Below are 13,278 nucleotides of genomic sequence, written 5' to 3' on the forward strand. Positions count from 1 at the left end.
GATGATGTCCAATACATCATCATCTTACTTGGAAAAGGGGAGTTCACCTTTCACATCAGTGTTATATCTCAATCACTCAAAGACTTAATCACATGGCAGCATCTTGTATATTTTTTTTTACACACCTTGAAGTTATTAGTGTGAACGCTAGCTAGTACATGGACTGTATCTCCTGAGCCTTCCTCCTCTTCCCTGCTCTCTTGTTTTCTTGCCCTGTTTCAGTGCAGGTGGTATTCAGACTCAGCCAAGACTGATTACATTGAGAAGTCACACCCTGACCGGAATTACTCAGAAGTTTCACACTGCTGACTTCTTCCTACGCTGGGATGTTTTACATTTTCGCTGCTCTAATTTCATCATTCACAGCCTTGTTAAGATAAACACGTGCATAACTTATCAATAAAGCCAAATTCCTTCAACATGATCAGCTTACAAACACAGTGATGAGATGACACCTGACACAGGACAAACACTGATTGGACGTCGCTCTTATATGTTCCTGCTGCATCATGAGAACTTGAGTGAGGACAGAATCTTAGTTTCCATGGCGATCTGTCCTAACGTGAAGTCTCTGACCCGGTGGAGGCACATCTGCGGTGATGTCACTTTTTAGGCAAAGACAGAGAGAAGTGACAGGCTGAGCTATGGGAATGTTGGCCGATACACTTTGGCAGGAGTTCACCACTGACAACACGGCGAACTCTGCGTCTAGAGGCAAGGCCGCCAATGAGCTAATCTCTAATCTCTGATTCCAGGATTCTTTGGAATCAGAAGTGGGTCAAAGAGTGTTTGGAAAATATTTCTTGCTTGCTTTGAGCTTGTTTTAGTGTGATTAGATTTCACTGCATCAGCTCAATACAGCAACTGCCTGAAAGTGAAAACAATTTTTTTGACAATTCAGAGTTTACCTGAACTTTTTACCAACTCTATTTTACTAAACTCAGACCTACTCTCAGTTAAATTCTTATAGAAACAAAAACTAAACACCTGCACTGAACGCATTCACTGTGGACAAATGCTTCTTCCAAAAGGAAGGGGGGGACTGGGACTGAAAGCTGTGTTTATCACAATCACATTCAGATTTTGGCTATCAAAACCAAGCTTTTAGAAACTCATATACGCCCACACAGACACAAGGCTTAGCGAGCTTTCTGTTGACTCTAACGCACTCCAGTATCACTCATCTTAAGTGTCTACGTAGCCAGAAAGATAAAGAAGAAGAGATTTACTGTAGCCATTTTGCAGCTGTTTTCAGATTTAGTTGTCTGTGGATGTAGTCTAAGATAACAACTCCAGAGGGTGAAGGATAGCTCTCAAAACATGACTATAACATCCAAAATCCCCGATAGCTAAAACAAATATCAGCCAACTTTTTTTAAAAGTGCCCCAGAGACAGCGTTTCAACAGAAGCAGCTCTAAACTACAATCCAGCTACAGTGGAGGATATACAGCAGAATGGAGTGAGTTGCATTTCATTGTTATTTTTTAATTGCCGCAGCCTTTCGGGCTTTCAATCCAATTAATGCACGGGGGGGAAGGAGTGTGCCTCTCTTCCTGTGAGAAGCCTTACTGACCACACACGCGCTCGCAATGCATTCATGAATGTTTGCGCTCTCCATCTCGCTCTCTCTCTCTTTCTTTTCCTCTTTTTGTTTTTGTCGATCCTACACACACACACACACACACACACACACACACGCCACGCGGTAAGCCTAATTTACAGGAGCTGCCACTGCGCAGCACGTGTGTATTAGTCTAGCCTAATGCCTTCCAGATGCCCAGCCTCTGTACCCCGCTGCCCATACGCACTAAAAGAACAGACGATTGTTCCTGGGGTCTTCCCACTAAGGAGAACCAGGTGTGGAGAGGATAGTGTGTGTGTGTGCATGACTGTGTGTGTGTGACGGACAGAAAGACAAAGTGTAAGAAGTGAAGAAAAGAGATGTTGTGGTAGGTTGGCATTCAGGAAGTGCTTGCATGTCTATCAGAGAGAGAGAGAATAAGAGACATGTCCGTGCATTCTGGCCTGTTGAGAGAACTTGTGTGTGCTTTTATCTGTGCATGCGTGACAGACAGAGCAAGCAAATGTGCATTCAGGCATGCACACAGTAATAGTAAGTTTACAGAGTGAGATGACATGGAGGCCTTTCACAACCTCTTGGCAAATTTTATGGGGTGTATCTGACAAGCTGTCAAACATCAAAATGTCTAAAGACACAGGCAGGGATGCTGTAACCTTCCAGACTGGATCCAGAAGGCTCATTGAGAAAAGCTGTGTAGAAAATCAGAGGGGATTTACAGCCTTTAGGGTATGCTAAAACTCCATGCTCAACCAATATTAGCATGTATAAAACATATTTAGGGGATTCCTGAAGTTTTCACCATCTAGTGAAAATTTAATCAGTTACTTTCTTTTTATTTTCAGTGCAGTGGGGAATTATGAGATGATTGCAACTCCCACACTGTCTCTGTGGAGAAGTGTTTCAGTCTTCTGACTCATTGCTCAATTAACCCACTAGGGGGCTCTGGAGGGAAACATTAGCTGTACGCCTCCCCCGCTGCCCCCTCCCACTCCTCCTGCTCTGTACATTGTGTATGTACCCTGTCACTTTCAAGTACTCATCAAAGAGAGAGAGAGAGCATACAGACAGACATTTTAACACTCAGAGCTCTGAAACCAGTTGATTTTCACTTCAGATGAGACAACAGCTACAGAGGAGATCTAGCTGCAGGTTGCAGTTTCTCTCAGACAAACAAGATCAATAAATCATTAATACAGTAATTGCAGGGATTGAAATAAAGGAGGCTCCAGGCACCAATAGACAGGAAGTGCATGATGGCCAAATTCTGCACCAGTGAAATTCAATTGAACTCTTGTTGTTTCCATGTGTTTTTCCTTTTTGTTTGATTTTTATGTCAGTTTACTGTTTGGTAAAGGTGTCAGTGGGTCAGTGATGCACTGTGATACGCTTGTTGGATGAAAAATGTATTTTCTTTTCCCTTCCACTAACATGTTTTCCACCTCTGTGTTTTTCAGACCGTGGTTCTCAGGGATCCTTGGACCTGACAGAGTTGATCGGCGTTCCCCTGCCCCCCTCCGTTTCCTTTGTTACGGGCTTCGAGGGTTACCCTGCCTACAGCTTCGGCCCGGATGCCAATGTTGGCCGCCTCACCAAGTCATTCATTCCTGATCCATTCCACTATGACTTTGCCATCACAGTCACGGCTAAACCCACCACGAGACATGGTGGCGTGCTGTTCGCCATTACGGATGCTTACCAAAAAGTAAGACACTGTAGTTCCATTACCGAATTTCCTACCACATATAAACACAAGGAAAGTAAAAGAGAGTTCTCTGCATCACTTGATTATTATTATTGTTTTTTGTTAAGATTGTACACTTGGGTATAGCGTTGTCTGAAGTGGAGGATGGTTCCCAGAGAGTCGTATTGTACTACACTGAACCAGGAACGACAGATGGAACCCAGGAAGCTGCTTCCTTCAAGATGGGAGACCTGACAGGAAGATGGGCGAGGTTTACCCTGACTGTACAGGGAGCTGAGGTGGGTGCAGTGTTGTGTACTGTAGTGTCTGGCAGATACAGTATTTGTCACATTTCAACAAAGATTGGCTGCATCTACCAACTCCTGCACTGCATTTAAACAACTTTGCATGGAATTCGCAAATAGAGCAAATAGCTAATTTTTTGGGGGGGGGCTATTTTCAGCTGCGGGTTTAGTGAACAGCATGGTAGTGTCAAAATACACTACAGTGTATTCATTGTAAAAACAGAGCATGTCATCCAGTGCAATAGTGTGGCTTATTGATGTATTTTTAATAGTTCTTGGTCAACACTGGAGCTCTATGACACAGAGGAATGAGCTATATATATATATATATTTCATGGGATTACGTATGCAGTATGAAAAAAAATCCTGCTTTTTTAACATTATTCTGATGCAATAAGATTGTGTTTGTAGAAAAAAATGTGCATTCCCAGTGAAAATGTATTGAATCTGTGTTGCTTTAAGCCATGTTTTTACCCTACATGTCTGGCAATTTCACTCTACAACGAGGAGACGCCAAAGTCAGAACTTTTCAGATCTTACGCACGGGGGCTTTAAATAGGCTACATGTGGCACTTTTATCTCTTACAGATGTTTCTATAATTTATGAGGATCTCGTCATAAATTGAAACTAAGCTGAGAGCTTGGATAGATAGATGGATAGATGGACAGACAGACAGGCAGAAAGACAGACAGATGGATACATAGATAGATAGATAGATAGATATGCATGCACCTTATATAATATAATACAATCTGTCCATGTATACATGCAGTGGATAAGGTTTCTTCTATGTTCTATTCTCTGCAAGTCTTCCATTTGTTATCAATTTGATTATGGTTTTCTGTCAAACTGAAGATATATATGTGTGTATCTGTGCTTGTTCCTCAGGTGCGTCTCTACATGGACTGTGACGAATACCACCGGGTTGACTTCATCAGAAGCCGTCGGCCTCTGACCTTCGAGGCCAGCTCAGGGATCTTTGTAGGAAACGCTGGGGGTACAGGCCTGGCGAGGTTTGTGGTGAGTCTGGATGGTACTAGATTTACTGTTGTGTGTGCACGAGTGTGTATGGTCATCTCCTGCATGATCAGCACTTGAGCATTTCTCCACTACTTGCTCCTTTGTGTCTTAGTCTTTCCTATATGGGAGCTGCATTTCAGCATACATTATTCCCCATTCTTACTATCATTTGGTTTGGACTAATGAGTGGAGGATGGATGTCAAATCCACTGGCAGAAACAAACATGGCATTTAGTGATTGCCTATTTGAGACATGAACACAATAGTCTTTGTTGGCAGCTTCATGACCTCCACAGGAGACAAGGAATGAATGACCACATATTTTTATGAGCACTGCCTTGTCCCATGAGAGCTCATAAATGACGAGCTGTATATGATTTACATTTTTGGAACATGGCTGATAGTTTCTCATCTTGAACGACTTAATCTGAGTGCAACTGTTGGTGCACTTGCCAAATCTTTCATTTAAGAGTATCAGTAAACAACAGCAAGTATGCAAGGGTTCAGGTTCCAACCTCACACAATTGTTAATAAAATAAAATATTCCTGTGTGGTTATAATGAGGGTGTGTGATAGAGAAGTGCTGACAAATCAAATCCAGGAGAAGAGGTAGTAACACATGCCATGTTATATTCTGTTCTCAGTGCTCTTGTAAAAGAAAATAAACTGGTAAATGCTTCAGCGGTTTCCTCCCAATCATCCATGATTTGCTCATTTGTAATTGCAAGAAATGGCTGTGTTTGTCCCAGTGTAACAGGATGGATGATGAGAGGAAAATAGTTTGGTGTAAAGGCAAAAGCATTAAGTAATGTGCTATCTGGACGGTATAAGCAAGTAAGAGATGTTAATCTCAGCCTGAATTTTTATGAGTTTTTAGTTTCATCAAAACGTTAAATCTGAAACCACAGAATAATAAATTTGAATAAGAGAAGAGCTAAGCACATCCTGTACTATAAAACATGCCAATAAATATTTTTTTTCTGAATAAATCAGCTTGTGACCGGTAGCTAAACAAACAAAATAAAAGATCTGTGACCTCTAAAAACAAGAACCAGGCCTGCTGCATTGCAACCTTTTGTCCTTTTCTTCACTGACTCGTTGTTATGTAAGTCCACATGACGGACAAACTACAAGATGTCTAGTTTCCAGGACAGTGGAAAGTTCTTATTGCTGAGCTTTTTTCCTCCCTCTCATTAAGCTTTTATTGGAGAAATCTGAGTAGAGTTTCAAACAAATCCAAGGGAGGGAGGGCGCGTGTTTATTCGTGAATTCATGGTCTCAGAGGGGAGTCTATTTTGTTGCTGGAAGAATATATCCAATAGGTTTGTCTACCTACTGTGGTTTAAAACCAAATATGACGTGGGTATTTCCATCACAAAGAGTCTCTTTTTCAGACCAGAATTAACTCACTGTAGCCCTTTTTAAACTCTTAGAAATATTCTGTGGCCACCTTGTAGAGCAAAAGTGATGACTTCATTTTAAAACCTCAGCAGGTTAATACTTTTAAAATTGCTTTTCCGCATAGTGTTACAATTCAATTTGGGATCATTTTAACCAAGATAAAATTACTATCATTTTACCTCATGAATCTTATCTATTGTCATGCTTTCAAACCTTGTGGGAACTAAGTAGTTAAAATGAGCTGATAGCAATTTCTTAGATCACAGACAGAAAACCCCGGCAACATACTTTAGCTTTTCAGAAAGACAGATGAAATTAATAACTCCACTCTATAAATGAATGGTAACAATCTTAACATCTAACTCTTGGCAAGAAAACAGTTTAGTCCCCTTATACTACTCATAGTATAAAAAAAACCCAAACACTGTAGTCACCATTGTTCAAACATTGTAGATATCGTATTTGGCTACAAGTGGTTGAGTGACATCAACCAGAAACTCTCGAGAGCTTTCTCTCTCCTCCCTCCTCACTTTATCTTCCAACAAGCTCCATCTCCTTTATTGCTCCCTTCCCTCTCTTCATACAGCGCTTCCCCTCTCGCACCCATCTTCCCTCCACTCTCTCTCAGAGAAAGAGGACCAGTAGTGGCCGTCTGTTTCCAGCTGTTCAGTGTTTGAACTGGCAGCTCCGTCAGAGATCCTGCATCTCAACCCGGGGAGAGCAATAACAGCCACGCAGCAGCAGCAGCAGCAGCAGCAGCAGCAGCAGCAGCAGTAGCTCTCTGCTGCAGTACTCTTACACACACGGCTCCACATGAACACACACATGCAAACAAATTTACCAAAATATCTTCTCCCACAGTGACTTATTCACTCGTCTTTTTTTTTTGCTTTCCTCGGTTTCCCTGAACGCACCCCATGTTCGGTGTTGGGAAATGTTTGTGTGTGGCTGGCACCGACTGTAGATGTGTGTGTGTTTGTGAGAAAGAGAAAAAATAGAAAGAGTTTTATGAGTCTTTTGATTCTACCAGAGGAACTAAATTTGTATTCTTTACCCGTAATCTTAATGTTAAACACTGTCAAGTATGTTTATGATCACACAGTTTGTCTTGAGTATCTCTCGCTACAGATTTAAACAAGCTGATATTGAGACAAATTAATGTTTGCTATAGACTTTAAAACCACAACTTGCTTTCCTTTCATCACCATGGCAAGTTTATTTCCCAAGAGATGGCGATATCCTTTTTAAAGGGGCAGAGTTGGAAGGACAAATTGGTCTTGGGTCATTAGTTTTGGAAAATCAGATCAAACATATATGTATGTATGCTCGATTTAGATTTGCCAGTGATGCTGAAAAACACTATTATGTGAGATTAGATACCCTGAATGACATCCCTGCATATATGTGTTTTTCATAGTCCATTAGTCATGATACATTTTTTGATTTGTAATCAAATTAACTGGCGACACCTTGTGGCAAAAAGAGGTTCTCAGCACATTATCTCATACAGACATTGACTGTGTTGATATAAACATGAATGTGTCACAGCTTCTTTAATTATCTATAAAAAAATCAATTAAAAGTGGCTCGACCTCAGCCACAGCGGTGATGGCATCCATTCATAAGCATTTGACCAGCAGCAGCTGAAGTGACTTGCTCTCTGTTGCTTTGGCAACAACATTTTCCTCAACATGGTGACTGCCAGTAACTGCAAACACAGAACAGTGCCTTGGAAGTACTTAACCTTCTACTCAGGCGTCCCGGGCATCTAAAAACTCCTGATTACTAATCTGTGGACATGAGTCAGACTTACAAAATATACACAAACAGTCTTTATTTCCAAGCTGTGGGACGACAACCAGAGGCTGATTTGTTTTAACGAACTGTAAATGAGGAGCATCTTAGATGGAAGGTATGACGAAACATCAGTTACTATTGTACAACTTGAGAACGTTTTTAAATTGCATTCTCATAGATAAAGAAGCATATTGTTCTTAAAAACTTTAGAAAGTGGTTTACAGTACATGCATAGCAACCATTCAGCATATGTCACAGGTAGACACTTAGAGGTTGAGGTCTTAGATACTTTAGTAGGTCCCCTGACACTTTTATTTTTAGCAAGTGGACAGACTGGTAGCATTACATCTCCACACAGTCATTTGTGTTATGGCCCTAGCTCTGTGTGTGTGTTAGCAAGCTTTTTTAGCATGGAAGAATAAATGTTTCAGTCAAACAAACTGGCACTGACAAATCGTTCCGCTGTCCAAGTGTTTACATTTGTATCATTGAATTGAGTTTTATAAACTGAGGTTGCGGTTTATTTTAAGGGGGAATTCACACACTAAAATGTTTAAAAGAAGCAGAAAAAGGTTTGTGTGGTGCAATCTTTGTTTGTTTCACACGTGTTGTTTACTGCACAAACAGATGTCTCTGATTTAGCTCCTCTCCCTCCCTCTCCATATCTCACTCCTTCACCGACGTTACATTTCATAAACCGTGCTTCATTCCATTAAAAACAGGTGTTTTCCTCTGGCCTAGACTCACTATCAATAAATTTGGCTGACGTTGCCTTTCGCAAGTCTTTACTGATCTAACAAGATGACACACTCATTGGCTCTCAGATTTAAAGGATCATTCACAATCGTACACGCTCATTCATACGCTTAATAATTGGAAAAATACACCTCGCCTTTGCGGATGACGTGAGCCGCCCCCTGTTCATTGGCGTGAGTAAACAGCTGCATGGACCAGATATTTCTACATTTAGGAACAGATTAGTTGGCTTAAACATGTGTGCTGACTGATGCTTGATAATGGTGGATTGAGAAACATTTATATAATGTTAATTGTAACAAATAATGTATGATTTTCTGTGTGGCACCAGAGCTTTAAAGAGTAATCTAGGCAATAATGTACAAGGTGTCCCAATATCAGAAAATGTAGTGGAGGGGAAGAATGTTTGTCATGGTTAATCAAAGAAGTTTTTGGTCAACATAAGCAGGGTTACAACTCTGCATGATAAAGTGGTTTAGGGGGGCATTCAACTGGCATATATTGGGTCCATCAACAGCCATGTATTGACACTTTGATGCCAGAATGTACCGTGACATTGCAACAAAACAGGTCCTGCTGTGACTGTTTTTCATTGCACACATCATAGACTCTAGGGCTGCAACAGCTATTGTCACCATCAATATATTCCGATTTCCTGATGCTGAATATTTCTTCAATAAAACGTCAGAAAATAGTGAAAAAAAACCCAAGCTGACATCTTCAAATGTCTTGTTTTTTAATGACCAACAGTCCAAAAAACAAAGATATTCAGTTTACTGTCAGAAAACAATCAAATTCTCACATTTGAGAAGCTGCAACCATTAAATTTGGCATTTCTACTTAAAAAAATAACTGAAATGGTTATTTTATTGTTAAAGTAGTTTCCGATTAATTTTCATTGATCAAGACCTCATCTTTGCAGCTCTAATGCACTGGGAATGAGCACTTATGAACAAGAACGATGCTCGCTGTAGCGATCCAGGGACACTTTGAAGAACATTCAGGGGAAAAGATAATAATGATGACCACAAAACTCTGCTATCAACCCGATGGGATGAACTCAAACGCAGCATTGAGGGAGAATCCACCCATCAATCACGGCCAATTGAATCAGAGATTTCTGTGCTGTCAACTTAAACACTGGTAAACTGTACCAGTGTGAAATTGTTAACACTACTACATGTCCCTGGTGAGCCACTGGCATGATGTATAGCAGCTGTTAGCAGGCCCAAAGATGGCCCAACTATTATTGTTTTAGTCACTGTACTGCTCTTCAAAGCTATATATATATAATATTATATCTTATTACATATAAAATATAATCTGGTGCTTTAAGGCTGATGTGAAAATAGTCTTTGGTGCAGAGACAGTTTGAACAAGAGGCAGCTGTTCACTGCCAGATGTTTGTTGTAGTGTGTGAATGTCCATTTGAGCGTTTGTGTTAATAGCCAAATTATGTGTGGGGTAATGACTGAGACAGAAAGACAAAAGTTGTATGCTGGTGTGTGGGAAAAGTACACTAAGAACTAATGAACTAAATTACCATGAAACATAACACATACTCCCCTCTTCCTCCACTCCTCTCTTTCTTTCTCCAGGGCTCCATTCAGCAGCTGGTGTTAAAGTCCGATCCCACGGCCCCAGATGACCAGTGTGAGGAGGACGATCCTTATGTGAGTGAGCATGAAAAAACGCAGCCTGGGTACAACCAAAACATCTTTCAGAGCCTCGGCAGTCTAAACCTGGAACTATTGCTCCCTCTGCTGGTGTAAAAAGTGCACTACAGGTTCCAAGGTCATGGCTGTAACAGCAGGATATTGATGCCTGTGGTTGTCCACATACTTTTGGTCATATAGAGTATTTTCGCTACATTAAGATAGTGTAATTATGCATATAAGGAACTGCTTAATATATATAATGCATGGTTATGTCTATATTTCTTCATTTCACCTCTCAGTCTATCAGTTCTTATGTACAATGCTTTAAAGGTAAATCATTTACCACAGTAGATATACGTCTGATAAAGTTACACAAGTCTCTTCTGCATTACTCACATCTGTTGTTTAGTGTTATGGCTGAATGCGTCCGGTATCCAAATTTCATGCATCTTTTGTTTGCTGTTTGTGATCCAAATTTCATGCATTTTATCCAACTCTGTTGTCCTTAAAACTAAATCACCACAGTGTCTCCCGATGGCTTGAATCAGAATAGATTAGCTGTTGTTTTGATACGAGGATAAACATCTTAAATGGTGTGTATTTCACAGTCAGTACTGATCATTCCACACGATTTAATATGCTTGAAAGAAATGTTGATTTTGTTGCACTGGTTTCTACTTCTCTTTCTCTATCCTGCACTCCTTTCTCCCCTCCCCTTTTCTCTATCTCTCCTTTTCTAACATTGTTTGGAGAGTTTTTATTATAAACTAATTACAACCAGCGTCATGACACAACATCTGGGAACCAAAAATCAGGGCATGCAAGCAGTTTTTTTTTGTTTTTTTGCTTAAATAAGGAGAACACACATTTTTATGGTTTGTTTTCTCATTCTACTTTCTCATTCCCACAGCTTGAACTCAGATGGGATTTGACTGTAAAAGAGCGTTTAATTATTTCTGCCTATCTCTGTTTATCTACTGACTCACTTCTTCCTTGCTCCGATTTTCTTATCAGGCCTCTGGATACGGAAGCGGTGATGATGCTTATGAAGACGTTGAGGGAAAAGACGAAGTAAAGAAGATTGTAGAGGAGAGAGAGTATAACATGGTGCGTACATACACACACACACACACACACACATGGCACACACGCGGCACACTGGCCTTCTGCCCTTCCCGTTTAGCTGGGCTGGACTTGGACCAAAGAAAACAGCTCTTATCCTCACAGGCCTGGAGGAGACTGGAGTGCGGTGATATATGTGCTGCTCTCTGAAAGGAAGAGAAAAACAACCAACAGGGCGACAGGAAAGAGGCCGGGGTGGAAAGAGGACCAGATTATATTACTTAATATACGATGATGTTGCTAACTTTAATTATAAGAGAATGGCCGAGATAGAATCCCTCTGCTGTCTGAATGTCCTCCTCAAATTTGTCCACCTCTTGTGTGTAAAGTTTTTCACAGATTCAGAGGTTAAACAAACAAATTTAAAAGAATTATCTTTCTGACTTATTAGCTGAACTGGAGCTACTCTGGTATTCTTGCTCGAATACAATCAGAAGTGTACTGTAGTAAAGTTGTTGTAGGCTGTAAACAAAAAGCTACTCATTTACAGTAACACGAGTGCTTGTATATGGTTACTTTATAGCTATGTGGAGAGTTCTAACTAATAATTACTCTCATTACTGAAGTTTGGTGAGAGTAATTTGTCATTTCTCTGACTGCTTTACAGGTCCCACTTTTAATTACTTTTTTTTCTACTATTAATTTAAACTGGAGAGGATCTGAGCCTAGTCGGTCACACACTTATGGACACATAGATTAGATTAGAAACTGTGAGAGGAGAGTGATTCTTTTTTCTTTACCAAAGACTTTCTTTCTCAAATTCAGGTCACTATTTGTCCAAATGAAATATTTTTGCTCTGACTTTGTTGATTTTACCTGACTGATTTTTATTTTTAATGTCACAAAGGTTTGAAAATATGGATCCTTGAGGTGTTTTTTGTGATAGCTCTTATCCAGATGTGTGCAGCTCTTAGCCAGCTCTGTGCTATTTGAAAAATGTCTCCCTCAGACACATCAGGGCAGTAAGATGACGGATTCAAATCCAATTCAGCACCTTTCCGAGGAAAGAAAAGATCCATTGCTTTTTCATTGGCAGTCATATTCATGGATCATTCATAAACAGGACAGCATGGCTTTTCTGGGGCACAAGGTCAAGACATTTATCACCACAGCAGAACTTTCAAAAATAATAATAAAAAAAAAAGATTTCAAAATGTTGAAATAATGTGGTGCTCTGAGCCATCTTGGTGCAATATGTGGAATGTTGCTTTCAATCTCAGTCTGACACTGTAGCTGGATCTGCTCTGAGAGAAAACATTTCCTACCATCTGTGGCAAACACTCACTTTCTCTCCCTGTTTTTTTTTTTCTTTTTACATTCTAGGCAGCTGTTTATGAATATGTCAAAAAGCCAAAAGCTAAAATATTATTATTTACACATCCTAAATCCACCCATTACACATCCACCCATTTAATGGTTGTAGAAAGTTTTACATAATAATTGTCTTTGCCAAAAAAAAGCATGAAAGCATAGCAAAAAGCAAGTCAGAATCACAATGTTGTTATTCACATTTTATGAAAGATAAATACATAAATAGAATAAAGGCCATGCAGAAAAAAATCTAGCCTTCAAGTAGCAGTTTTTTTAGAGGACAGATGTTAAATTTCTATTTTTTTTTTCCACATTATTTCCCCCCTTTTTTTTTTTTAGCCCTTCCCTGAGTCGGACCCAATTTACAGCCCCCCAGTCCAAGCTCCGCCCACTGAGATGCCAATAGGTTATGATGATGATGATGAAGATATAGAGGAGATTTCTGGACAGGGGATGGAGATGACCACAGTTACAGGTGAAGAAAAGTTTGTTGATCACTACATTTATTTTAGGGAAACTGTCTTTGTTGCCAGCAGACTGCAGTGATTCGGCTGCTGACCTTTGCCTTGCAGAAATTTAGCAAAACGCACATCTATCACCATGTCGCACACATGGACAGGTGCGTGGTGATATACAACAGACG

The 13,278-nt window shown here is 40.2% G+C and overlaps 1 protein-coding gene across 5 annotated transcripts in view; it reads left to right on the plus strand.

The window, feature by feature from the left end:
• Positions 1 to 13,278, plus strand: part of LOC122972907 (collagen alpha-1(XVIII) chain-like) — a 70,285-nt gene that overhangs the window by 41,712 nt on the left and 15,295 nt on the right. For all 5 annotated transcript variants that reach the window (XM_044340324.1, XM_044340323.1, XM_044340325.1 and 2 more), the window contains 6 exons: positions 3,038 to 3,285; positions 3,393 to 3,563; positions 4,459 to 4,590; positions 10,143 to 10,217; positions 11,217 to 11,309; positions 12,975 to 13,110. In XM_044340324.1, coding sequence (XP_044196259.1) covers positions 3,038 to 3,285; positions 3,393 to 3,563; positions 4,459 to 4,590; positions 10,143 to 10,217; positions 11,217 to 11,309; positions 12,975 to 13,110 — 855 coding nt within the window. The remainder of the gene's footprint in view (positions 1 to 3,037; positions 3,286 to 3,392; positions 3,564 to 4,458; positions 4,591 to 10,142; positions 10,218 to 11,216; positions 11,310 to 12,974; positions 13,111 to 13,278) is intronic.

Source organism: Thunnus albacares, chromosome 21, assembly GCF_914725855.1.
Source record: "Thunnus albacares chromosome 21, fThuAlb1.1, whole genome shotgun sequence".
NCBI lineage: Eukaryota > Metazoa > Chordata > Actinopteri > Scombriformes > Scombridae > Thunnus > Thunnus albacares.